Source organism: Atractosteus spatula, chromosome 18 (genome assembly GCF_055471065.1).
Source record: "Atractosteus spatula isolate fAtrSpa1 chromosome 18, fAtrSpa1.hap1, whole genome shotgun sequence".
Taxonomy (NCBI): Eukaryota; Metazoa; Chordata; class Actinopteri; order Semionotiformes; family Lepisosteidae; genus Atractosteus; species Atractosteus spatula.
In genome coordinates, this window is record NC_142723.1 from 14870337 (window position 1) to 14896831 (window position 26495).

General features: G+C 39.4%; 1 protein-coding gene across 1 annotated transcript in view; it reads left to right on the forward strand.

The window, feature by feature from the left end:
* Positions 1-26495, forward strand: part of rab26 (RAB26, member RAS oncogene family) — a 143357-nt gene that overhangs the window by 63088 nt on the left and 53774 nt on the right. Inside the window, exons 4-5 of the mRNA XM_088936632.1 lie at positions 2867-2933; positions 20729-20781. Coding sequence (XP_088792758.1) covers positions 2867-2933; positions 20729-20781 — 120 coding nt within the window. The remainder of the gene's footprint in view (positions 1-2866; positions 2934-20728; positions 20782-26495) is intronic.

Consider the following 26495-nt stretch of genomic DNA (forward strand, 5'->3'; position numbering starts at 1 on the left):
AGTGACGACAATGAGCTCAACAAGAATTCGATTGACTCTCTTCTAAGGCTTTTAATTCATTGTAACCGCTTCTCTTCAGTTTGGTCATGGGTGGGTTTCTGAGTTGTGGGACCATCTGTTGTGGGGTTTGCATGTTCTTCTATGTAGAATCGACAAATTGTGTTTCAATGCCTGGGCATGTTGTAACAGCCCTCCTATCCACACGGGGACAACGAGGAATTACAAACAGACTCTTAATTGACTCCTCACCTTTTGTCACAGTGCAAACTCTGAAACGACCAATCGGGGGGTGAGCACAGATCAGAGGATACATGTGTCCCTCAGTGGTGTCGCTGAGCTCCTGCAGGTGTCCAGAAGTGCCCAGAAGGCACAAGGGTCACTGCTTGAGTGGGATTCAAGAGTGCCTTGGCATTCTAATCCTAACAGCGTGCCACCACTTGGCACGGGCAAACCCAGTGACAGTCAGCCAGTAACACAAACTCACACCTGCCATGTCTGGATGAAGAGCTCAGGCCTTCCCAGTGTGTTTTTACTTGAGTCCCACTTAAAATCTGTTTTCTAAAGATGATGCATAATTTCTCACAAGCTAAACTCCGTATGAATGTAATCAGACTTTCAGTACTGGGCACAGCGGGTCACCGGTCCATGGTACCTCACAGAAATAGTTCTACATATAATTAATCTGCTTGTGCAGGCACTCTGCTGTTTCATTGCTGTCTGATGGCTGTAAGTAATAATTCTGAATCACAATCGAAGGTGCAGAAAGTTCAGCCTTCTAGGTCCTTTAATTATACAACAAGACATCTTGCTCGTTTACCACTGTATGGTGCATCATGTAATTATGAGGGGAGTGCAGTAGTGCTCTCTCCTGGTTTGGCAGCTTTAAGTGCCAGCATTCCTCTTGATTATTAATCGAATCGAGTATTGCTTATGCTGATCTAAATCCATACTCTTTGCAAGTCTTTGCCCATTAAATTTCAATTCAGGTTAGTTCTGCCTGGCAGTTGCCTCTGTCTGATCAGCTGTGTGAGTATCACTGCCATAGAGATCTGTAGTGCTTATTCCAACCTGATTTGAGTGGGTGAAAAATGCAGACGTCAAAATATCTGCCTACATACTGCCTGTGGTTTTTATTCAGTTTTATAAAGGATGGGTACTTAAAAAATAGATAAACGTGTATTTATGGTTCTGGAGTTGAGCAGGAAAGAAATTAAACTGCATTTGTGGAAGAAGACTTGGAAATTGTTCCTCAAGTCTAGCTATTCTTTATATGGCCCATCTTGTTAAACCTTAATTGGAAACTTAACGATCCAAGTACAGTATGTCACAGTCTGATTTCTTAACCTTATCCATCCCCTATCCCGAATAGAAGTCTAGCTCAATGCGATCCTGGAAAGGATACACGCATTAGAAGGAAATGTTCAGAACAGACACGTCATGAAAACACAGATGCATTTTATGGTCTTTCTTCAAAAGTCAATTTCGCACGTTGTGGCACACCCAGGATGTGAAATTCTTTTTCTGGGTCTTCTCTAAAATGTTTACTACCTTGGATAACAATTTGAAAGTTGTTGAACAACTATAAAAAAGAACGGCACGATTTTTATAGTCTGCGGGGTTCCGTTTTGAATTTGCTGGTAAAAATATACTGTATATTATTCACCCGTTGTGCAGTTTCTGTTTCAAGTGCTGTTGTCAGCATTACACTATTTGTTTATTAGAAATCAGTTTCACTGCAGTGAAAACACATTTAATGATCGTGTTTCAATAACATCGGAGATGCGTTTGCGATATTTTCAGAAACGATTAAACGATTGTTTTGTGTTTTGTCATAGTAGTGTTGTGTTTTGATCTTGCGGGTATAAATATTTTTCACCTGTTGTGCAGTTTTTGGCCAAAGTGCTGTTGTTTGCGTTACATTGTTTATTACAAAGCAGTTTCACTGCAACATGCATTTGCAATATTTTGAGAGACGATTAAAACTGTTTTTGGAAATAAAAACATATAAAAAATATATCCTGTGGGCTATAAATAAAGGATCACAATGACAAATGAGAAGATGTTGGCTGCAGACGTCCAACACTTCCCTTTGTGTAGTCACGTCCCTTACCGGAGAAATAAGAAATGAAAAACAGTTAAATCAAGTGTCCTGACCTGATTAGTAGTTCTGCGTCTTGGAGTAGTTTTACAGTTACTTTATATTCAACGTTATTTCAGATTTCAGACATGGCATGTTATTATACAGTAGCATGGATCTTTAATAACTATACAGCGTGTATTGATACTGGGAAACGCGGATTTGCATATCACACATGTCTCAATTTAAACTTAATGCTTAGATCTTTATTTTTCTTTCCTTATCTTTACTTCTTCGGTTACTTGGGTTCGATTGCACTGGCATTCCTTTAAATGACCTTATTAAAGACACGCTGATGAATATGTGCCTTCTGTTAGCACTGTACTTGGAACACCTGTGGGAAATTTACGCAGATGTAGTTACCCGCTAATTAAAATATTAAGCTTTAATGGCGACCGTCTGTCCTCGAGTGCTGAATGTGCGTTTATTTCATACTGCATGTGTCTTTTAGTAGTAATTGGTTAAAGTGAAAAGTTAGAATAATGGAACTTCCCGTGATAAACGTGTGATAAAAATGCGATAAACAATCCTTTCACATGTTCATTGAACACGACACCGGATATGTCAGTTTGCACTTGCTTCACTTATTTTGTAGGGCAGGAATTCTGTTGTTTTTTTAGGAGAACCACTGCCTGTTCATTACAGACCGTAAATGCTTCTTAAGAAATTACGGTTTGCAGCTCGGAAGTTACTGTACGACTCCCACTTTTATTTTGATTTCTTGTGCAGATATGGGATACTGCCGGACAAGAACGGTTTCGCAGTGTCACCCATGCCTACTATCGGGATGCTCACGGTAAGTCTGATTTTAGTAACTGGTGTGCCGCGTTTCTTTTTAGTCCTGCCTGAGCTTGCCGCTCCCATTTACCGTAAATGCAAAGCTGGTGTGATGCACAGAGATGTTGGAAGAGATGCAAACTGTTGTTGCCACAGAGGATCCCGTGTATTCTCCATTAAGTCGTGTTACGTTTTTCAAACTGTTAGAAAATTGTTTAGACACACTAATATGCAACTATGTCAATCCGGCAGGTTCCTTTATATTTGTTTTCTGAAAAATAAACGTGCAACAACTGGAAGACTCGCCATCATGCATCAGCTGTTGACTCGTATCGTTATAATACCTGTGTCTGTTGTATGCTTGCTGGTTCTGTGTACTGCTCCTGCTGTATCTGGCCGAGACTCACTCTGCTGTCTGTCAGGCCTCTGGAAGTGTAGCCGACACATGTTTATTTGTGAAAAAGCTTTAGATTCAGACTAGGGATGATATTCTTTGCTGAGGGCATGTTTTTATATGAAATAGAAGGATGAGCCTTGCTACTGTAGTACAGCAGCACAACTTGAATGCTCATTAATCACGAAGCTCTTCTTAACTAATTACTGCACATGTCCGGCAGAACACCAGCAGCATCAACATGAGATCATTTCCAGATTTTCCCCAAACTAAATCCTCGGTGTTGCTTCCCAGGGCTGGGTGTCGGTAGAGCTAATTGAATTAATATTGGAATAGGGCTCTTTTACAGAAAACTGTGGACAGATGGAACAGAAAGATAATCCATCTCTGCAAGGGAATTGGTTTTACGTTTTAGCACGTCTTCAAGCGCCAGTCTGTGTGTACATGGTGAAAACCATGTGCCCTTTCCTACATTATTTTCATTAGTAAACCTTAGACTCCAAACGGCACCAAAAGTTGAATCCGTAATTCTTAATTTTGAAAGCTTTCAGACATATTTGAAGCATTGCATGTATGACAAACACAATTTAGCACTGTTTTTTCCATTACATGTTTTTTGCATATGCTGTACTGTGTATAATGCATAGAATTGTGTTAATATAGCGATTTTCACACCTTTTGAGATCTAGCCCTTTTGGTAATTTGTGGCCAACTGATCCATAGAAAAAGAGGGGCAGTTTGTTTTGCCGCACCAGATAATATAAAGAAGACCCAAAAACAATACACATGTGCATATGCAAAAAAATAATTTCAGCTCGGTGATAGCCACAGGTATAAATGATAACTCAAACCGATTTGTTTTTAAATTGGAATATATGTAGTGCATTCGACAGTTAGTGGAGTAATTGGAATTCATGAAACAAAGGATGTTAAGGGTCCTCTACAACGGAACGTGCTTCAATTGAAACTCGTCAGTGACAGACAGGGGATTGGGCCGAAAGATCAGCACCAGTGTCTTTCTGACACGGTTTGACCGTCCTCCGCGGTTGGTTCTCCTCAGTTTCACATTCCCAGACCAGAAAATCAGGGTGCAAGTTCAAACCGATTCAATAGAAGACCACTAAAACATGATCCATTTATACATATCGACCTTAAAATGTTTGACCTTCCTTAGGTAAAATAAACGCTGTTGCCCTTTTTTGAAAATAAAATCAAGGTTTCCCTCACAATTTAGGAGTTCTCAAATATTATATTTATCTCCCAGATCCACTGATTCACCCCTGGTGCAGGTTGGAGTGGGAGACTTGAGAGTTCTTCCTGAAATTAAAGGCCACGTCTTTCATGTCAAATGGCTGAATGTCTCAAAAAGCAAAGGATTTCATCCAACTATTGATGGAAGCCAAGGTATAGACTTCAACATCTTTGCTGGGTCACTTGTTCAGTAATCCCAGGAGCCTTTCCATAAAGAGACGCCTCTTGATATCCTTTTTGGATGCATTTCCAGGTCCTGGCGCCATCAGGCTAGAATGTGGTCAGGATGTGGAATGAAATGTCGTCTTCAAACTTTAAAGACTTGTCATAAAGAAGCAGCTGTTACTCAACTTTTGTTGTCTGCTTTTATTTTGCTTTATTATGTAGTGTTGTAAAAACGTGGCGCTCAAAAGGCTCTATTGTCTTGTAAATTAAAAAAAAAACACAGGGAATATGTTATCTGTTGAAGCCTTCGGGCTGTTTTAATTAATGCTTGGTAACACTTGGTAATAGGTATGGTGAACAATTAGAACGTTATCTTTCACACGTTTACCGGTCAGCATGCTAGTAAGAGACTGATGAGGTTCTTTTCTGAAGAGGACAGCTGTGAAAATAATGATGATAATTAACTCCCAGGTTGATCCCATTGCATAAACGATAGTTTTCTTTACCTACAAAAGAATACTGGAAATTTCCACAAAAAAAGAGCCAATTATAGATTGTGTATTGTTAAGTTTCTGTGCACATGGGATTCTTGCTCATGAGACAATGCTTAAGAAAAGTGGAATGGGACTGGACAGATACAGAATCAGCGGAGGAGGGCTGGAAAAGGTTTGAATATATTCTGCCCGAGGCACACCCCAAGAGTAAGTCAATCGAAGGCTAAAAAATCAGTGGCCAGAGTTTTTTCATCATTCAAGAAAGTTTTCAGGTGAACTTTAGGTGTAATGCAGGAAACGCTGAGCTAGAAGGGGCTACTAAAAAAGACTGTCAGTTATATTAGAATGTTACAATGCTATATTAAAATAGTACAAAGCATTGGACATAGTTTGGCCATCGCGATACAAAAATCATTTTGTTGCACTGCAATCATTAGAGTAGGACAGTGATATCAGTTCCTGGGTTTTAAAGGAATATTGTACTCTGAAGGGACTTAACGCACTGAATCTGTTTAGACTCACACCTGGAGACTTAAGGATTCAGTGTCCTCAAAGGCACTGACAAAGCCAGCCCAGTTGGCTACTTCTTATTCAACAGTGAAAGGCGAACCAATGGACACAAGTACGCAGGAGAGACTTTACACCAAGGGGTGAAGGAGTCTGTACCAGCTTCCTTGGTGAAAATGTTGAAAATGAAACCCTTACTGCTTTTCATATAAGTGCCTGGATGAGATGTGTTGATCACTTATCTCTCAGCAGCCAAAAGGACCACAGTGGGCCAAATGGCCTTCTCTTGCTTGCTTCATAATAAATGTATGTTATTATGTACACAATTAATTTAAACACACCAGCAAATTCAAACACATTTTGTTGCGGATGTCTCATCCTGATGAAAACCCTTGTGAACCTAAATGAACCCCATGAACCTTGTCCTAACAGCTCACGGACCTTAACCTTGTCATCCAGTTGAAGCTTTCCCGAAAGGGGTTGATTATGATGTTTTAAATGCAGGATTGAACCAGAAGGGGTAAAAGAAAAGTATCAGAAACAGAATTTATTAGCACCTTGAGAAGATTGTTGGACAGTATGAGCCTGTTTTGACGGCATCAGGTCTGTTTCAGGAACAAGAAACTTTCAGAAGCATACGCTTATAAATAGCGTCTCTGCACCTTGTTATTCTCCACACTTTTATATTGAATCGACCTACAGTATAAATGGGAAAGGATGTACTGTACCCAAAGTTATAGCTAAACACAAATAATTTAACTGTGATGAGGTGCACCTGGCACTGTGGGTGTACTTTAAAATTTTATATGATTCTGTGTTTCTGTCTATGCAGGACTCTTTATTATATCATTATTCTGAGCAGGGTGGCGAGTTTGTGTTCATGGTGTATTGTGTAATTACAGAGCAGTCCTTACTTCTTAATTATGTCTTAAAGGAGTGCAGTAGCCAATTAATGCAGGTTTCAAATTGCATCTGTGTCTGAATAGCCTGCTAAGCAATTTGTCTTTGTTTCTGTCAGTCCTTAGGTGCTGATTAGTAATTTAGCAGTGGCATGCAGGAATGAAATATTACTATTTGTAGAATATTTCTAATACACCAGCTGTTGTGGCAAGGCAATATTAACACAAGAGCTAATGATAAAGTTGTACTCAGGAATGCTTTACTGGGTAGCGAAGAATTTATCTTTGTGTACTGTATACCTATGGAAACTCTTCTCGAAAAGAGTAGGGGTGTAACCCCGGCGTCCTGACCAAATTTCCCATTGGCCCTTACCAATCATGGCCTCCTAATAATCCCCATCTATGAATTGGCTTTATCACTCTGTTCTCCTCCTCACTAATAGCTGATGTGTGGTGTAGTCATGAGTTCTGGTGCACTATGGCTGCCGTTGCATCATCCAGGTGGGGCTGCACACTGGTGGTGGTGGAGGGGATCCCCATTACCTGTAAAGCGCTTTGAGTGGAGTGTCCAGAAAAGCGCTATATAAGTGTAAACAATTATTATAATTATTATTATAAAGCACTGAGACACTTTTTTAATAACTGTATCTTTCATTTTCGTAAGTAATTTTTTAATAGCATTTTTATAGGGCAGCACATAGCATGACAGACAGTGTTGCTGTGTCAAAGTTCTTGAGTCCAGGGTTTGATGCTGGACTATTGCACCTTATATTGGGAGTCTGCAGCTCTCTGTCTGATGGCTTCCTCTTGTAGTCCAAAGATATGCGTCTCCATATAATGCCCCATATGTGACACATCTCTTTGTGGGCTTAGACCAGACACTCCCTAGACGGCAGCTAAGTCTGCTAAACCAAAGGCCCAGGTCTGCCTTCACTACCTGCCCTCATCCAACGCAATGAAGAAAATTGAAGCGCGGCAGCACTTTCGGTTTCAGCACCTGGAACCTGTTAAAGATGTTAACAATGCGTATTATATTCAAATTTGTAAATGTCCCTCTGTGTCGGAGAGAAGAAGGAGATTCATGGATTAAAAGAGGAAATGAAGGATTTCTAGTTACAATGGGGGGTTTTAGTTTAAAATCGTGTGGGGAATTAAAGCTAAATCTGTGGATTAAACTGAACACTGGCATTAGGGTTGTATTTGTTTGTGCCGAAAGGGAGATTAAGGACTTTTAGTAATGTACTGAAGAAGTTGTAATATCTGTAGAAATCCTGACTCTGGTGGGTTCATTACTATTGACCGGACTTGAGTGAATTTTGACCTAACTTGAGTGAATTTTCATCAGACACCTGTTGTTGTACATGACATCTCAGGAATAGCTGAAAGGTGGGAATAATATCATCAGGAATAGCCATCGAGTCATAAGTGGAATGGTCATACTCAACTCCCATTCATGGTAATAACATGGGGTTACACCTTTTGGGAAATACACCTTGTGCATGTCTCCTTCAGTGTTTTCCAGAAAGGGTCTTTTTCATCACAAGCAAACTCATCTTAAACCTTCTCTGTACTGCGCTGTAACGTCTTTCATCCCCTACATATCATTGAACATTACTGATTCATCATACCCAAAATAACTGTAGTTAGACACATTCTTCAGTTATGTTGTGTTTTCTCCTTATCGACAAAAGGCTGTAGAATTATGTTATCTAATAACATACCCAATAAAACTACTTGCTAGGAATCAGAAATGGACCTTTTTCTGTTTAATGCTCTCATATAATATCATGGTTTTATTGTAACTTTAAATGATACGTTTTGACATTTCAAAGTGTAAAATTAATTTAATGTAGTCATGCATGAATGCGTGCCCTTTCACATTAGTCAAAATATATTGCAGTCCCAAAATGAGTGTGGAGTTCACAGTCTGTGAATGCTGAATTTCCCATATGCCAGGCAGTATCATGCTTATAAAGTGTGAATACGCGACCAGCATTCCTAGTGCAGCTCATTTCCAGGACAGAAACCTGAAGGAATTCACAGGCAGTGGACTAATGGGAGACTTTAGCACTTGTTGGTCAAAGATCTGGTCAATGATGTCATATGATTGACCAGGCATTGCTGGACAGGTCATTTTTGCATAAGTTATTCAGTAATGTTGGGTGCTATCCCATTACAGTGGAATTGCCTTTTAATTACATATTGGTACCTTTTTCTCCTCTAACTAATATGTGTTGTTTTTTTACGTTTGCTTAAAGGTGGCACAGTGGTTAGCATTGCTTCCTCGCAGAGCTGGGGCACTAGGTTCAGTTCCAGATCTGGGTGCTGTCTGTATGGAGTTTGTATGTTCTCCCTGTATTCGTGTGAGTTTCCTCCAGGTGCTCTGGTTTCCTCCCGCAGTCCAAAGACATACTGGTGGGATAATTGGCTTCTGGGGAAACAGGCCCTTGTGTGAGTGTGTGTGTTTGTGCCAGTGTGTGCCCTGTGATGGACTGGTGTGCTGTCCAGGGTGTACCCTGCCTTCTGCCTGTTGCTTTCTGCACCTGTATTTTTTTAAGTTGATATATTTCTGTGGTTTAGAGTGTTTGTGTGGTGTGAGGATTTCGAATCAGCAGTTTAGGGGATTTATAATTTGGAAACTTTTCTCACTTGGTTTTCTTGACGTATTGTAAAAGTTTCATAAAAAGATGTGAGCTAAAAGATTGAGAACATTGTGAACTTACACTTTTGATTCATACGTCCTGTACGTTTACCAAAATGCCCTTTAATTGAAAGAAAGAAAAGAGTGTTCAGAAGCTCCCCCAGAATCAGCACTAATAGACTGCTGCTGAGCTTTTGTGACATGTTTTCAGAAGTTAGGTTTCCTTCTTTCCTATTATATTCGCCCTTCATGCTCCTGAATTTCAGAGAGACCTGCTCTCAAATACAGCATGCTTCAAAGAGTACTGGATTGTTTTCAGAAAGTTAATAGAGCTTGAGGAGTTCAAATACCCGAGTGGGGTTGGCTAGCGAGGTCCTTCATCCACAAATATGTCAAGTATAGGGCAGTTATTGTGGAACCCAAATCACAGAGGCTTGTCTGTATAGAGCAAGTGGACTTGCAGGAGGGTAATGAGCTGCAACCAGCCAGCTGACATGCAGCACAACAGGGACAATGAAACTGACTGCGTAGCACAAACAGGTTGTTAAATAAGTGCTTAGCTAGTACTTCCCCTTACCTCCAAACCAATGCCAATCTCAATAATAATTCTGATGAACAGTGCTGTTATCATTAATAATTGATAGTTAAAGAGCCACGCTTCTCTGACTCAATATGCCAAGCTGCTTATCACTTTTACAGAAAAGAATGCGTGCTGATTTATTTATCTTGGATTTCTGAGCATGCACGGTATCATGCAGTCCCATTGCAGGCCAGTTTCCGTCTATCCTTGTCTGACTTAAATCTCATCGCTCAACGCACATGGAAGTCTTCAGGGATATCTCCGAGACATCTGCAATATGTTTTCACATTGTGCTAACAAGAAGTAGTTGGGGAAATCTGTAATTTAGTGCGTGTATCATTGCTCTATTTGCAAAATGATTTTACTGCTTGGGCAGTATGGTAGCACAGCACTGGAGGGTCCCAGGTTCAGGTTCAGATTTGGGGTGCTGTCTCTGTGGAGTTTGTATGTTCCTGTGTTCACATGGGTTTCCTCCCACAGGCCAAAGACATACAGTACTGGCAGGTTCAACAGTCTTCCCTGTTGTCCCCTCTGGGGTGTATCCTCGCTTGCTGATAGGCTCCAGTGCCCCTGCATTGGATGAAATGGTTAGAAAATGAATGGGGGACTTTCGTCCATACCAGGTCAGACTGACGGAAGCGATTGCTGTCAGTTGGATGGATGGATTTTAACGTTAACTGAAAGGAGAGGTAGCTGTCCCACTCTAGACCGGTGTTTCATTAACAAGTGAGGCCGTGGAATTTTGGAAAAGTCACATGATGACATCGGAGAAACGTTCAGCTTCGATGTTTTATGAAGAAAGCAAAATGTTCAGTGGATACACAAGAGAGAGAATCCATATTCTAAGACAGTTCATGTGGGAATCACCTGTGGTGCAAGTTCAGGTTTTAGTTTCTCAGACATAAAAAATAAAACGTTAAATGTCTGAGAACGACTGAGGAGGAGCTTTGTGTTTTACTGCTGTCCGTTCCTGTCAGGATAAGGTGACTCTGTACTTTGAGGCAAAATCAGATTAAACACCAAAAGAAGTTTTGTTTATTATATTACAAATAATGGACCATATATGTGGGGTTGAGGGCAATGTGCCATCAGATTTTAATATTTGCTGTTTGTTAGTGTGTCGTGGGATGGAAAGTTAGAGTAAAAAGTGTGTACACAGTAAAAAGAAGTAAAAAAAACAAACTCTGCTGAATAACTGAAAAAAAAACTGTGAAAAGGAATCGGAGTCAAAGTAAAATGATTGACAAAGTATAACAGTTAATAAGAAAAACAAAATCAGAGTAAGATACTGTAGTTAACTGGAGAAAGAATCATCTCTGAGGCTCAGTAAAACATGTAAGTAATCCTACACAGACAAGAGTTAATCATCCTTCTCCAGTTTTGGTAATCGGATGAGCAGTCTCAGCGACTGGACATCAGAAAAAGAATGTTCAAAAAGTAAGGGACTGGGACTGCCGTGTTTTTTTTTCCTATTGCCATTGACCCAAGAATCCTCTCTTGAGTCGTTTGAATAAATCTGCATCTAAACCATGGCCTGAGGCAAACTGTGGCGCTTGTGGGTCAAACTGGCATCTGCTAAACAAGGTGGCAAAATGAGTGTCCAGACAGGGCTCTACCTGCCAGTTTCACAGAAAGGTCGGTCAGAATCGCAGAGAGTTTGAGTCTCCAGCAAGAAACAGAAGAACAGGCCAGGATGTTGAAAAACAAGTTGAAAGCTAGTTTGTGTCTGTCACACCTAAACTCACACTGGACAGGTGTGTAATTTGGTGATGAATTGTTCTTGGCGAAAGCTGAATACAGGCTTAAGTTCACCTGAGCAAGATTAGACACACCGTTATCCTTTAAGAAACTACACCACTGTTTCAGACTACCTAACATGTGCTTTGGAACGAGGCACAATCACATGAAGTTATTGGAAATATCATGCTTATTCTCTTAGGGATTTAAATTCTGAAAGTGTGTCATGAGAAAATTTTGATAGGGCAAGTATCGGAAGAAACCTTTGGGATCTCTCCTTAGAAAACATTCAATTGGAAAATGGAAAATGTCTCAATGGTGCTGAAGACAACGTGATGAGTATCTCGAAACTGTGAATGAGTGGGGGTATAAATGTTGAAAGAGCACTTGCTCAGAGTGCCAGGATGTGACATCACCAGTCTGAACCTGCTCCGCATCTACAGCTGACTTCCCAGAAATTCCCATTGAATCTTCAGCTCGCCATGCAAGTTACCCTGGAGATCTGCCAGGCACCATTAAGCTAGCAGTGTTGCGAGAGAGAGAGAGAGAGATGCATTACTCTTCCAGTCTCTACTGACTGCCCTGCAAGCTGTCTGGAGCTGCTTACACCACTTTGAAACATTAATGCCTCTGACAGGCGGCCATGTCGATGAAGAGTGTGTACAGGGCCTTGTGCTCTTTCTAAGATACAGAGGTGGTAGCTTTAAAATGACAAAAAGATGGAAACATAACTGGCAGATTTACAAAACAGAGTAAACACTATCATTTCTGAATGTGTTTTTTTTTCTGAATCCATTTGATTCAGGTTGAATGTGAGCAGTGGCTCAAACGCATGCTGCAGATGTGTTTCTGTTGCCTTTCTGAGTGATGGGGGATTCTATCAAAAACGGACCTTGCAGAACAAAGTATGTAATCGTTCTTTAACCTGACGCACAACTCTGCACAGTTTCTTAGCAACTGCGGCATGAAGGTCTCGAAACTGTTGAAAAGAATAAGAGAATGAAATTCTACAGCAGTGAATGGCAGCCTCTCTCCCATTCCCATATCAAGCCTTCACAAATCCTCTGTAAGTGCATGGAGCTGAAAAGTTACTTAAAGCTCTAAAGAACCCTTTTTCCTTTGTAAGAAAGATACTTTATGCTGCAGGTTCCTTGAGTCACTGCTGATAATATTGACATTTTTTCCCCCAGGGGAAAAGCTCACTCAAGACTTATTATACATAGAGGTCATTGGCTTGTTTTTAAACCAGTAATTGCATGCTAGTTGTCTTTTTTTCTTTTTTTTTTTGGATTATATAAAGCACTTTAATGCCACATGTTTGTACTTTAATAAACCTAGGAGAAATTTGAGCATTAGGTCAGTTGTTCATTTTAGTAGTTGCTTGTGCAGTTCATCCCTGAACTGGGTTCAATCTGTTCGATTTGTTGTCTCTCAAGTATTGGCTGCTGAGCACACAGGGCGGTAAAAATATATAGTCTTGTCACCTGGCAGCATTCGAGCACTGATCGAACTGAAGCTCGTTTAGCCCTGTAAATGAGCTGTTACATTATTTATTTTCCGAAACATCCGATCAGGGTGAATTGTCCAGTTTAGGTTTGCTGGGGAGCTGGAGTCTAACCCAGCAAGCAACAGGTGCAAGGCAGAGTACATCCTGGACGGGACGCCGGTCCAGCGCAGGGCACACACTAGATACAAACACACACACACTCGCACCGTGACCCGTTTTCCCAGAAGCCAGGTAACCAACAAGTGTGTCTTTGGACTGTGGAAGGAAACCTCACGAACATGGCGAGAACATGCAAGCTCCACGCAGATAGCACCTCACGTCTGAGAGTGAACCCAGGGCCCCAGCGCTCTGGGGCAGCAGTGCCATCCACTGTGCCTCCGTGCTGCCCTGAAACAAGAATTTGTTTTAACAAATTGTCTTTATGAAAAAACAAAGCGTAATGTGCAGTTTATTTTATTTTACACTCTTAAGCACCAAGAAGGGCTGAAATGAACAGTCTCCATATCCTGATTCTGTTGGTGGTTGAGTATTAAAAGGTGCACTAGACAACTGTGTGTCATTTTTCCCTTTATTTAACAATTGTCGTTAAATCAGCAAAAGGTTCCTAAGATCTGGAAATAATTAGTTGTGGTTTCAGTGGCAAAAGTCAAGACTCCTCATGTACTCAATGCTTATAGACCAGTTGCCCTCATCTCACTGGTTATGAACATTTTTGAACAGATTATGAAAAGCGAGACTGTGGCAAAGTTTGCTTATAGGGCAGATAGGGGTGTGAACAATGTTACTTGATACCCTTGTCTTCCAGCATCTTGAAACAAGACTCATGCTAGGTTGCCATTTGTAGATTTCTCTTCCAGATGTAATTGTATTCAGTCGTATTTACTGGCAATCAAGCTATTGTCTAATTTTCGTCTTGATCTTAATCTTGACAGCTGAGTTACTGGTTTCCTTACAGGCAGAAGAGTCAAGAACGTTTTCCACTGTTTTCCCCCACTGTTGTCTCCTTTAAGTAACTCTGTTACTATTAGTTTGTTGCAAGTAGATGAGGGGGACAGTGATCCAGTTGTAGCTGGGTTTGCCACTTGGTGTGAACGAAACTATTTGCAGTTGAATCTCTCTTAAACAACCACTCAAGCCTCAGGGGAGAATCCGTGTAAATGGTAGATGAATGTATTTAGTAAGTGATGTGGAGTGCACGTTAAATTATGAGGTCGATTCCGTTTTCAAAAAAGGGCAAAGCATCTGTTTTTCTTAAGAAAGGTTAAACGTTTTTAAGATTGACAAAACATGATCCACAATGAATTATCAGTCTTTTACTGAGTCTGTTTTGACTTTTGCCCTCATCTACTGGTTTGGGAATCTGGAGGAGAAATAAGAAGAAACTGGGCAGTCTTGTCAAACGGTATCAGAAGGTGCTGATCTTTCAGATCTGTCCCACGTCTATCAGTTACGATGATATGATACTGCATGATGCATATTCCATCCTCAAGGGCCCATCACAGCCTTTGTTTAATGAGTTCCAATTACTACCCTCTGAACGCAGATACAGAATCCCCAATTCAAAAACAAACAAGTTCAAGTTCTTATTGAAACCACTGGCCATAACCCTGCTCAACAGTTGATTCTCTTGTTCATGTTTCTATGTACTGTTTGTCTGTTGTCTATATATTGTCTGCTGCCTGCTGTGAAACAAATTTCCCCTGGAGGATAATAAAGACTCTCTTTTTAAATTGTAGAAGCCCGGCATTTCTGTCACTTTTATTTAAAATAACTAGAAACACTTGGCAGTTTTTCAGTGCTACGGTATAGAACGTTTTTAGATTTATTTAATAGTTTTACTCAAAGAAAATTATATTTTCTTATCTTTATATAGTTAGGTTTTTTTATTGGAGTCACTTGAGTGAAGTACCTTAATCAAGGAGACCATGGCAGTAGCAGGGATTTGAACCTATAGTCTTCTAGTTAGAACTCAGGAACGTTGATCACTGCTCCACCCTGCTGCCCTCAGTCCCAGCTAAGATGGGGTCAGTGTTGCAGTAGAGGATAATCGGAAAGGGGTCTCACTCCTGCTGTGGTTAGCAGAGCTGGCACCCTGGGTTCAGTTCCAGACCTGGGGTGCTATCTGTGTGGAGCTTTGTATATTCAGTCCAAAGACATACTGTAGTGGTGGGTTAATTGGCTGCTGGAAAAATCAGCCCTGGTGTGAGTGTGTGCATGTCTGTGTGTCTGCCCTGTGACGGACTGGTGTCCCATCCAGGGTGTATCCTGCCTTGCGCCCATTTTATGCCAGGATAGACTCCAGCTCCACCATGAACCTGGATTGGAAGAAATGGTTGGATCGTGGATGGATGTCCTTAGTCCATGCCAGCTCAGACTGATGTTATCAACATTGACATATTTAACTTACATTTCACCCCCAGTACCAGGCAGAATAAGTAGCTGCCAAATTTGGAATGTTCATTTGTCTACCTTGTTGTGCTGTAATACAGCAGAACATTCTGAGTGACAGCTGACAAGGAGACTCTTGTTAAAAACAATTGAGTGGGCCTCTGAGCAGTTTCTGTTTGCTAAGAGCTCTGATTAACAATCTGCCAATTAAATCTTTTAACAACTCAGCTTGCTGCATGGCTGGAGATGGGAGAAGGGTACACATTTGTTTATTAATGCAAGTTATGTTCTGCCCGTCTAAAGCCAGAATAATGCTGTTGTCACATTGTAACACGACGGCTCTTCTCTGTGTTTTCAAGGACATTACTCTGAAGGCGTTTTTGTAACTGTCTCTTTTGAATGATGCACAATGAACTGAGTGAATCATAAGTACATACTGTTAAAATAGGAACAATATGTTTTCAGGGATGCTCCATAAAATAGCTACTTAATGTCACTTTTTAGAATTTTGAATTTATAATTCAGTGGGATATTTATTCTGGAAAGGCTAAAATATCATTTTTGTTTAAACATGACTATTTTCTATATAGGGCTACTTGTTTTAACCTGAGACAGGTCCAGAAAAATAGCACAAGCCTTTGCGATGGAGAATTGGATCAACATTAATTTCAAGATCAAATTCAGTGTCGGTGCATGCAACATTTTTAAAAAAAAATCCCTTTGATACTGTGTATCTATGAAACAGTTCCAATAAGAGAAGAGAAAAACAACAGTTTGTCGTTAATGCTTGAATCTAAGCGGTCTAGTGCATTGCACAGTACTGTATATGCTGTTTTGCAGAATGATAAATCCGTGCTCTCTGATATGAGATTTAAATGGTGCAAGGTAATTTACAGACATTAAGGAATCTAGCGTGGTAGTACAGTATCTTTCAAAGCTCATTTTAATAGCTGTCAATTCAATTAAAGCTCTAGACTATAATTAAATTCTGGCTTGGATTTTTATAATGTAGCAAATTGTTTTTCTCATTCAGCTCCAATTCTGATTCAGATTTTTTTTTTTTGCTTGGCTCAGAGCCGTACAAACTCCCCAGACATGCTGTGCCACATTTAATAATAAAATGCTTAATGTTTCTTGCTTTGTTTGTACCTCTATCCAGTGACTGAATGATTGTAAACTGTAAAAAAAAAATAATTTCTGGAATGTTCAGTTGTTGCTAATAGAGAACAAAATTGTTAATTATTCATGTCTAGTTGGATTCTTTGCTGTCTGTGCATCACTGTTGTACGGATTTTGCCATATTTTTATTTCATTCAAGCAATATCAAGAGTGTGTTCTGCATTGGCACTGCCTTATAGATGTGTTGTCAATCGCATTAGGTAAATCTCTGAACCAGTAATCACAAAAAATAGATCAAAATACTGCTTACAGCAGGTCTCAAACTGCTTACAGCCAAAAATAGCTAAATCCTAGAGTTGAATGATTCTTATTGACTTCTATCAAAATAATCCTATTCTATGAGCAGGTCCCTTATATCATGTAAAAAAGAGCACTACCAGTTGGCTGAGCAATATTAAACAGTGAATCACTTTGTAGGTGGAGGTGTCACTTGTCCAGCTTGGAAATATTATATGTAGATGTGGAACCCTGGAGAAGTGTCAGATATCTACACTTTCCTGCTCACGGAAATGGTGGTTCATTAGTGGGATTCTGTGTAAAGAAGATGTCTGCTGATTTTGAAAAATGACCTAATTCCATAAGACTGAAAGCTTTGAAACTGACCTTGAGAGCTGTACCATTCATAGTAAGATCACTGAACAACAGAATTAGGTCTCTCCACACAATTGTAAGTTTTGACATTATTGCTATTGTGAGTAGAGAGGAAATTTAAGCATCCAGTTTCTCTATAGTTGAAAGTGCCCCAAGGGACCACTGTCATAGTTTGCCTAAAGCATTTAGGAGGCTTGTATGAACTAATTAATAACTTAATATAATATCTCAACTTGCAAATGATTTAGTCTGATTTTCAGAAAATGTTCATTCTGTAGGCCAGTTTGAATGGATTTCTCTATATAGAAAATCATCTGTCATCAACTTGATCAACCTTGTGACCTCTAGCGAAGACGCAGCCAGTCATTTTGCTATTTTGACAAAAATATACCTGTTTAATAAATGAACGTTAGTAGACTGTCCTGCTTTTTTTGTAATATTTACTCAACCGCTAAACAGATGGTCAAGTCAAGGACATGATCCTTTCAGAAAGAAAGTATTTTGCTTTCAAAATGGTCGGCACATGCTTACATTTATAAGTCGTTTAAACGTGCTCCCCAGAATGCAAATCTTTGGAAAATTAATTATAAGAAATTATTTGAGGATTCTGACAGTTAAGCTGTTTAATGTTTTATTGATGAGCTTACATAGGTCCTTTAAAGAGGGCGTGAGATCTAGTGGGTAAGTTATAGGGATTATTCACCAAACAGCTCCATGTTTCCTCTAGTTTTCCTGTGTTGGTTGCCTTGAGCATGTTCCTGAACCTTCCTGGTTTCAGCCTGTCCAGTGGAATATGTGAATATTGTCATATCATCTGTAAATGTGGAACATTGGACAAGTGTCAGATATCTACAGATTCCTGCTCGCTGAAATGGTGGTTCATTTGTGAGATTCTTTGTAAAGAATATCACAGATGAAGTGATATAAGAATATGATATGTGCGATTCTGTTGTGTGCAATTCTGCTAGTAGCTGCTGTTCATTTTCTAGCTACTGGTGATTGCTTTGTATAATTCCTCTTTTCATATTATCCTAACAATATTATTCAAAAGCAGATAATTTAAAACATTCTGGCATAAATGGCATGTTATGTATGACTCGGGCTGCATGTATAATTATATGTGTGAGCATGCATGCAAATCCTATTTGTTTTTCATACAAGTAATGTAGTAAATGCTGACAGCAGTGTTTTTTGAAGAGTTCCATTGTCCTTGATAAGCAGGAAAAGCATTGTCCCATGAAGGTAATTGCAATAGAAGGGCTTGTCATTTTCTTTGTCAAATTGGCAAATCTTTTTGATATATACCCAATATATTAGGAATTGACAACTATTTTAGTTTCCAGCGTCTTCAGCAAAAGCCCTGTACTGCTGAGATAGACCCCTAATTATGTCCATCTGTAGATTCATTCACAATTTGATACATTGTATGTCCCATTGTGCCATAAGGGAGAGTCACCACTTGATGGAGGAGTAGTAGTGTTTTCTGACGTCACTGCAAGCTTGCATGTGCCTATCAAGTCTCAGGAGTCTCTGTTGTGCTTTGAGGACCCTGAGCTACTGTATGAACGCTAACCTACCGTCGTGAACTTTGTCAGCTTTATTTATCTTTAGCACCACTGCTTGCTGGACTGATGTCTCAATGCAAAAATGTGCTTGTCTTTGTTTTTTTTTTTTGTTTCTTAATCAACGCTCATCTGTTAAGCTTCCTTCTCGTCTGCAAGGGGCTCTTTGCGAGCTAAGGTTATGTTTCAATCTTTCAATGTTTTCATTAACCTTTTGCTTTGTCAGTTTTGACTGACCACAACAGCTCATCAATCTTTAAAGCTTGCCTTGTCTGAGATAGCCACAATGCCTTTGCGAAGGTCCAAATATGTTTCTTTTTTATGTCTGGATGATTTAATTAGTTGGGCTTTGTAATGCAGTCTGTGGAAGACAGATAAAAACTTTCAAAAGCAGTTCTTGTTCTGTAAAACATTCCAGTTCTATTGACCACCTAGTAATTTCCAGACCTAGATTTTAAAATGACTGTGTTATCTCTGTATATGAATGAAGGCAAGTCAGCAGTTATTCTTCATATCCTGACAGTAATTTAGAATAATTATTTGTTCATTGTGGAATCTTTCAGAGCTGCACTTCCTGAAAAAAATACTAAAATTAATTTTCTAAAGCTTCTAGAATTTGTGCATCTTAAGCATATTTTAACCTTTTGCATTGCTTTCTGAATTTTTATGATGATCGGGCCCTTTTGTAATTCAGAATAAAATATTCTACTATGGATTGTGCCATTAAAATAAAACTTTAATTATGCCGATTGAAACCAATCTTAACAATCTATTCTGGAGGGTGCGAGGGTTTGTTACTCCTGTATTTGATGATAATGAATCACTTTCTGAGAGATACCTTTGCTTAACAAATTACATTTCATGAACTGTTTTTAATCAAAAACTGCTACATTAACTGCTCTTGTAAATCAAGAAAATAAGAAAGATATTACTGTGTCAGATGATATGATATGGACAATTAGTTTCTGCCCATATCCTTAAGCTCTTAGTGATTATTTTCAAATGAAGCTTTTTAGTTGCATCTTTACAGTCCCAGCAATACATACATGGGATCACCAGAAGCATTAAGAGGAGACTGTTAAGCAATACGGGCATAGTATATTACTCTAATTAGTATTACATTTACTGTAATACTAGTATAATTAAGTAAACATAATAAAATATATTAACCTCTTCTAACACATCTTATTTACAACTGAAACAAAATGAGCATTATCATTGTTGTCACCTGGCTGCTACATAAAGACAGACTTTACCTATATTCATACATAACACATAAAAAACTCCTACATCACAAACTGTATAACGTATATTAAGAGTGTAATGAACTCTTAGGTGATTACAGGATTTGATTGTTATTTACAGGAAATAATTACCGACCTGTCAGTAAAATGTATTAAGAAGAGACGGTTAACGTCAGCGTTTTTGATGCCCCTCGTTTATTTAAACAAAGAGCGCAACTTAGTATCTGTTCCTCTGTCCACTCTGCCAAGGGAGAGGTTCCACTCTCAGGCTTCACTGCAGCGAATGAAAGGAAGGACTGGACACCAGTATTACCTTACCGTGAATCGGATCTCACCTGCTCCTTACGCTGCATTATCCACAGTATCTTGTTTCACATCCAGATTCAAGCTAGCAAATTTGCAATGCTTAAACTAATAACGTTCCTAGAGAATGAGCACCTAGTAATGTATGCATTGGAAATACTGTCATTTAGAAATCCAGTAATTGTCTTGTATTATTTTTATAATTACTGTTCTGCACCTTAGCCGTGTCTTTAAACATGCATCTTTGCTAAACTGATTCAGACCATCTAATTTTGTGTTTTGATTTATTCCTGTTGCATTGGTTGAAATGGACATATTTCCTTTGCTAAGCAATTAAAAATCTCGTAATTCACTTTTTTCCCCCCTCTCCAGCTCTGTTGTTGCTGTATGACGTCACCAACAAAACGTCCTTTGACAACATTCAGGTAGGCTCCTGTTTTTGATCCACTGACACTGTAAATCTTACCGTGATCCTTTAAGCCTAAACTGAAATCCTGAGCACTGTTGGGAAACTGCTTTCAGAAAGTGCCTGTTATTTCTCCAGGTTCTGTGTGAACAAATGTTTTGATGGGGTGTGATTTTTTTGTTCATTAATAATTCTAAATTGATTAGCTTCAGTGTAGGCTGAGATAATTAGGTTCTGGTTTTGTATTGTGAATAAAAGGATTTTATTCCACTTACATCTTTAATTGTAACTAAGGCAGTCACGTTGAAATTTAGAAATTATAATTTGTATATCTTTCTGATGTTTAAAACATACATAATAATCGGCATTCATTTAATTGTTCAATTTAGATTTGAGAGGTCTTTTTTCTAGTTATACATTGTATCCTTTACTGGTGAAATGTACCCTTATCACAGCTTTGAAGTTAGCTTTCATTTGCTGATAAAGCCTTAGCTTTGTCAGGATGAACAATACTGGCTTTTTGATTGAATTAGTTGGCTTTTGCTGGGGCTGTGCAGTTAAATTGGGAGGTCAAGGTACAAAGCAGATTGCTGGAGTTATTGTGTGGGGAACATTTTGTCTCATTGTCCACTGTGGAATATCTGGAAGATTCCAAGTCTGGGCTATGAGGTCAGGCCTTTCTCTGGCCCAAAGGAAGGGCACGAATTAGGAAGGGAAGAAGAAAACTTATGAGGCTTTCAAAAGAAGCAGCCTCCTAGAGTATATCAAAGCAGCATCCAGCTATATTGTTGGAGCTTAAACGAATTCTGTGAGGTACCCCACAGGCTGTAACTCATCCGCGCAATCTGTGACTATGTGATTTAAGTCTCTCTCTTCATACCTCAGGTGCTTTCTGAGACTGTAGAAAGACAGCACAGGCTTGTGTAATCTTGCTCGCAAAACCACCAAGCCGGTGTTTTAGATAGTCGATTCTCTTGAGAGCTGAGGAAAAGCGCCATTTCCATCTCACCAGAGTTAAGTCTGAAAGCGAATATTTGTTATGAACATTGGAGGTGTCAGTGGTCCCGATTGCGCAGGCCCTGTTTCTCAATGGTTTGAGTCGCTAAGCAGCTGTCACAGGATTTCACAGATAGAGACATACAAACCATTGCTTTCTCCGAGCTTTTCTTTCCTTGACTGGACGTGACAAAAAGAATTGGAAAGTAATTGTGCAATGGTGCTAAAGAAGGTAGGGCTGGCATGTACTGTGAGCTTCAAAGAGTTGTGTCTTTAGATCAGTGGTTCTTAACCTGGGGTGCACAGCAGGGTGGGGTTAAGAGTTAACCTTTGTGGGGGGGTTTTCAAGGTAAATCATTGAAAACACAAATAACGTACAGGTATGTAAGTCCAATTACTTGGTTGCACCAAAACTAGGTATTTTAAGGTAAAAAATTTTTTTCATTTTTCATACATTCATAATTTTACTGTGAAATTTAAATAAACATAATTCTGCCTCTTTCGTTCTATAATTATGACATATCTTAGGTTTAAAGAAGTAAACTACGTCAACAATTTTGGATAAGTGGTGCGAGAACAGATTTTGAGAACTAGTGGGGTGCAGGCTGCAGTAATGAATAAGAACAGCTGCTTTCGATGGTAAACAGTAGAAGCTGGTGTTGTGCCCCTCTGATACTTTCACAGCCATTCATTATATTGACAGAACAAACACAAATTAAAAGTGTATGGCGCCTTTAACTGCAAAGTCTAACTTTAAGTCCACATGACTAAGCGAAATTAGAAAACCATCAGTTTTAGGAATAATACTGTACATTCTTTTCTTTGCAACACAAGTGTGTTTTAAGTTCTTGCAGTTTTCACATTTTGAAAAGATTCATAATCACAAACTTGGCACCTGTAGCCTGGAGATTGCTGGTTTAAATTATCCAGTTAATTAATACATTTATGGTGTCAAACAGAGCCTCTTCGTATTATTATTATCAAAAATCTCCATTATTTTATGTCCACAGACCAAAATCAAAAGAACACATCAGAAACGACAACAAAAAAAAATCATCAGGAAGCCAACAGCATTAAGAGGATCATTAAGGAAACCAGTGAGAGCTTTGAACAACTGCTGTTTTCTGTAGTGGCGATAATGATCGCTTTAAAAAAGGAGATTCAGTAGAAGTGTGAGACTATACAGAGCAGGTCAGCAGTGACGGAGTGCCAGGATCCACAGGCAGAATGGGGCTGCAGTAACTGTGCGTTTTAAAACTCAGTTTGAGGAGAGACGGCTGCCTTGTTTTCATGTGATTACGTTTCAAATCCGAAAAACATCAGTTTAGTTGGAGGCTGCAGATTTATAACATTCATCTTATCCTCCTTGCCATGTGCCTCTTTCTGAACCTGCTAGAAGGTGATGCAATTTCCCAGGAAACTGGATGTTGTCGAATTCCCCAGTGGGATGGGAGCGAGGCCTTTCAGCATATCGGAGATCACCTCTGTTTTGGAGGATGCGTTGTGTTGCTCGGGGCTGAGACGATTTGATCACTGTCTCACAGCTTTAATGCAACTCCCTAAGTATTTCCCTGCTGCTTAGTTGGAACAAAGACTGACATGCTCTTCTAAGGTCAATAAAAATGTTTGTGTGACGCCCCCCTCAAAACGGAATCACTTCAGCTGAAAAAGAAGTGATCAGTTTTAAGCCTGGCCTTCATTCGTTAAGAGAAAACAATGTGTTCAGTCGTTTTTTATGGGAATAAATTTGGCACTGTAGTGGTGGCATCACATTGTTTTGCTATGGGTCTTTTTATGTTCACTGTGGTGCAGGAAGACTATTTGAAGATTCAGTGTTAGAACAGTTCCCATTTTGTTGAAGTACAAATAACGTCTACATAATTTTTGATTAAAAAGTTTAATGTAAAAAAACCCGATTATTTTCATGGGTAGTGAGGTTAAATGTCTGTTTTTACAAGTCCCTAACCTAGGGATGTGAGATTATGCTTGCAGGTTTATGGATCTCGGTTGAAGTCTAGGTGAGGGCGCTTTCTGAGTTTGGAAATTGCATGTTCTTTTTGTGCTTGTGTGGGTTTTTGCTTGGGTGCCCCAAAAATGTCCTCCCAATTCCCCAAAACAGGCCGAGAGCTTCAAAGGCTGTGCTAAATTTGCCAGCTCCCATGAGGAGCTGGAGTGTGACCCTTTCTCGATTTTAGGCCCTGTCTTTACTAATTGTGTTACAGTGCTGACTCCCACTTAACTGGATTAAGACTCAGGCACACCGATAGTCTACAGGTATAAATATGGAGTGAATTGCATAACATGGATTCTATCAATGGTTTTTTAACTCCACATGATTTGCTTGAAGTTAGTGCTGAATGATGGCGACTTTGTTTTATATGATATCACACTGGCTGTGTTCATTTCTAGACTAGTTGTTCTTGGTTTTGGTGGAAAAAATGTTTGTATTCTGTTTTAGCTGTGTGTCTTCTGCTGCTAATACTGTACATGGTATGGCTGCGTCTATTTCCTTGCTTCTGCGTGATCTATTGGAAGTGTGCGCTGCATTTCTCTGGGCATTGAAATGTCATCAGTGTGCCCACGGAAATAGAGTGCTGGAGCAGCACAAGTCGAGTCTGTTTATTGAAGGCTCCTTCAAGAGAGCAGAGCAGATGAATTCTCATTTAAAATTCAAGGCATGCTGTTTCATAAAAAAGAAAACCGTGTCTTAACACACTGCTGTGATGAGTTCCAAGCTGGAAATGGCGATTTAGAAGCCTCACAGGTTGATTGGATTAATTTTAAAATAAACAAAAATACTTTTATTTGAGACAGTTGTGGGAAAACAGGGAGAAACTGAGAATTTTTAGCATTGCTAAAAGGTGGGGGGAGCAGGTACAGTATAATTGAGTTCATTGCAACCCCCTGAGAATCTGGAATAGACATGAAATGATCAGGGTAGGTGTTTATTTGAGCAGAGCTCTGTCGCACTGTGCTCTCAGACGTCCTTATTAAAGCTGCACTTCTTCCCCTGCCTTTTGCTCTTAACCGAATAATCACTCAGAAAATTTGTTTCCCAGTCCTTCTAGAGGCTCGCCAATATAATTTAACAAGGCATTGTCATTTACATTTTTATCTGCTGACCTCTTCCAGATTGACCATGATTCCAATTTGGAAGTGAAATTTATATTTTATATTATTTTTCGATTTTATTTAATATAGTTACATAATATTTATATATAAGATATTTCCTGTTAAGACACAACTTGATTTGCATTGTAATGTTATATATGTTTATAGGCTTGCTGTATGTGGAGAAAGGTGTTTTCTGGAGCTTCCAAAATAGCACACATTTCAAATTAGTTTTCTCTCTTTCTAACGCTGTTCATCCCTCCCAGACAGTGACATTCTGAAAAGCTTCAGATAGCCCCGTTATTCACCCTGGATGTGAGTCAGTTGGGCATACACCAAGTGGGAGTAAAAATCACATAAAATAACTCCATGCTGTTCCTTGTCAGCTCCCGAGCTGGAGAGTCAGTGGTTATCTGTTTGTTAGGCATACGTTTCAGAGCTGTATTGAGATAAATGATGTATATTTCGCTATTCTTCTGTATGCAGTGTATGAAATATAGATTTTACTTGCCCTAGTCTGGCAATATTAAGCCCTCTACTAGATTCTAAAAAAAGAATTTGGTTTGCAGTAGGTTTTAAAATTTTCCTTTTCCTTCACAGATTTTAAAAAGAGAAAACCGACACACAGGAAACTGACTGACAGACACTTTCAGCCGGCTTACATATTCTACACAATCAAGAGTAAAGATCGTATTAATGTTAAATGTTTGATGTTCAGCCCTCCTGTAGAAAAGGGAGCACATCTTGTCTCTTTCAGAAGTGAGACTTTTGGGAAATTGAATTTTATTTCAGGCCACTTCACATGGTGATTCCACTAGGAACCACGCATAATAACGACTGTTGATTAACTGCCTTTAGTTAATTTTCAAAAAGGTCCAGACATCCTTTTTTAATGCCTGTACCGCAGTCTGCCATGCTTTGTTTGGCTTTCAACACCAAGTGCAGATTTTAGGAAAGTCATTTCCCAGATTACTTTGGACTAAGCTTTATTATTCTGACTGTGTGGCTCTCAGGGCTGTTTTTTTTTTTTACTTCAGGCAGTCAATGAAGTTACATAAAATGATATAGAGGCATGGCTCTGGAACCAGACCCCTGAGGGTTATCGACCAGTGAGTGGGAGTTGCCTGGGGAGACAGGACACATACTGTATCTCCCTGGGTCAGCTAGAGCAGGGGATCTTAACCTTTTTAATCCAGGACTCAGATTAAATTTGCATGTCATCTTTGCGACCCGAGACTCAGTTTTGAATTCATTCCCTTTTAGCGTTAGACAGACAGATTCAGTATATTATTGTGATAAACAAGTTCGTTGGTGGTACACAGCAGTTTTTGCAAAATCACAAAATAGTGGAAGAACAGCACATGAGAGCAGCACATTCATGTAAAACTCGACTTGGCACAAGCTTTGAAAATTGTTCAAACTGTGATCGTGTATTTGAAAGGCTGCATCCGTTTTCTTTTTTCCCCCCACTTTGATCCAGGACTCTTTTAGTGATTCTGTTTGTGTTTGGAAATCCTAGCGCAGTGTCTGGGCGGATTTGGTTCAGCTGCTCAAGAAGACAGCAGTGCTTAAAATGTGTTTGTATTTGTATTTAGTCAGGAATATGTCTTAATGTTATTCTTGTTT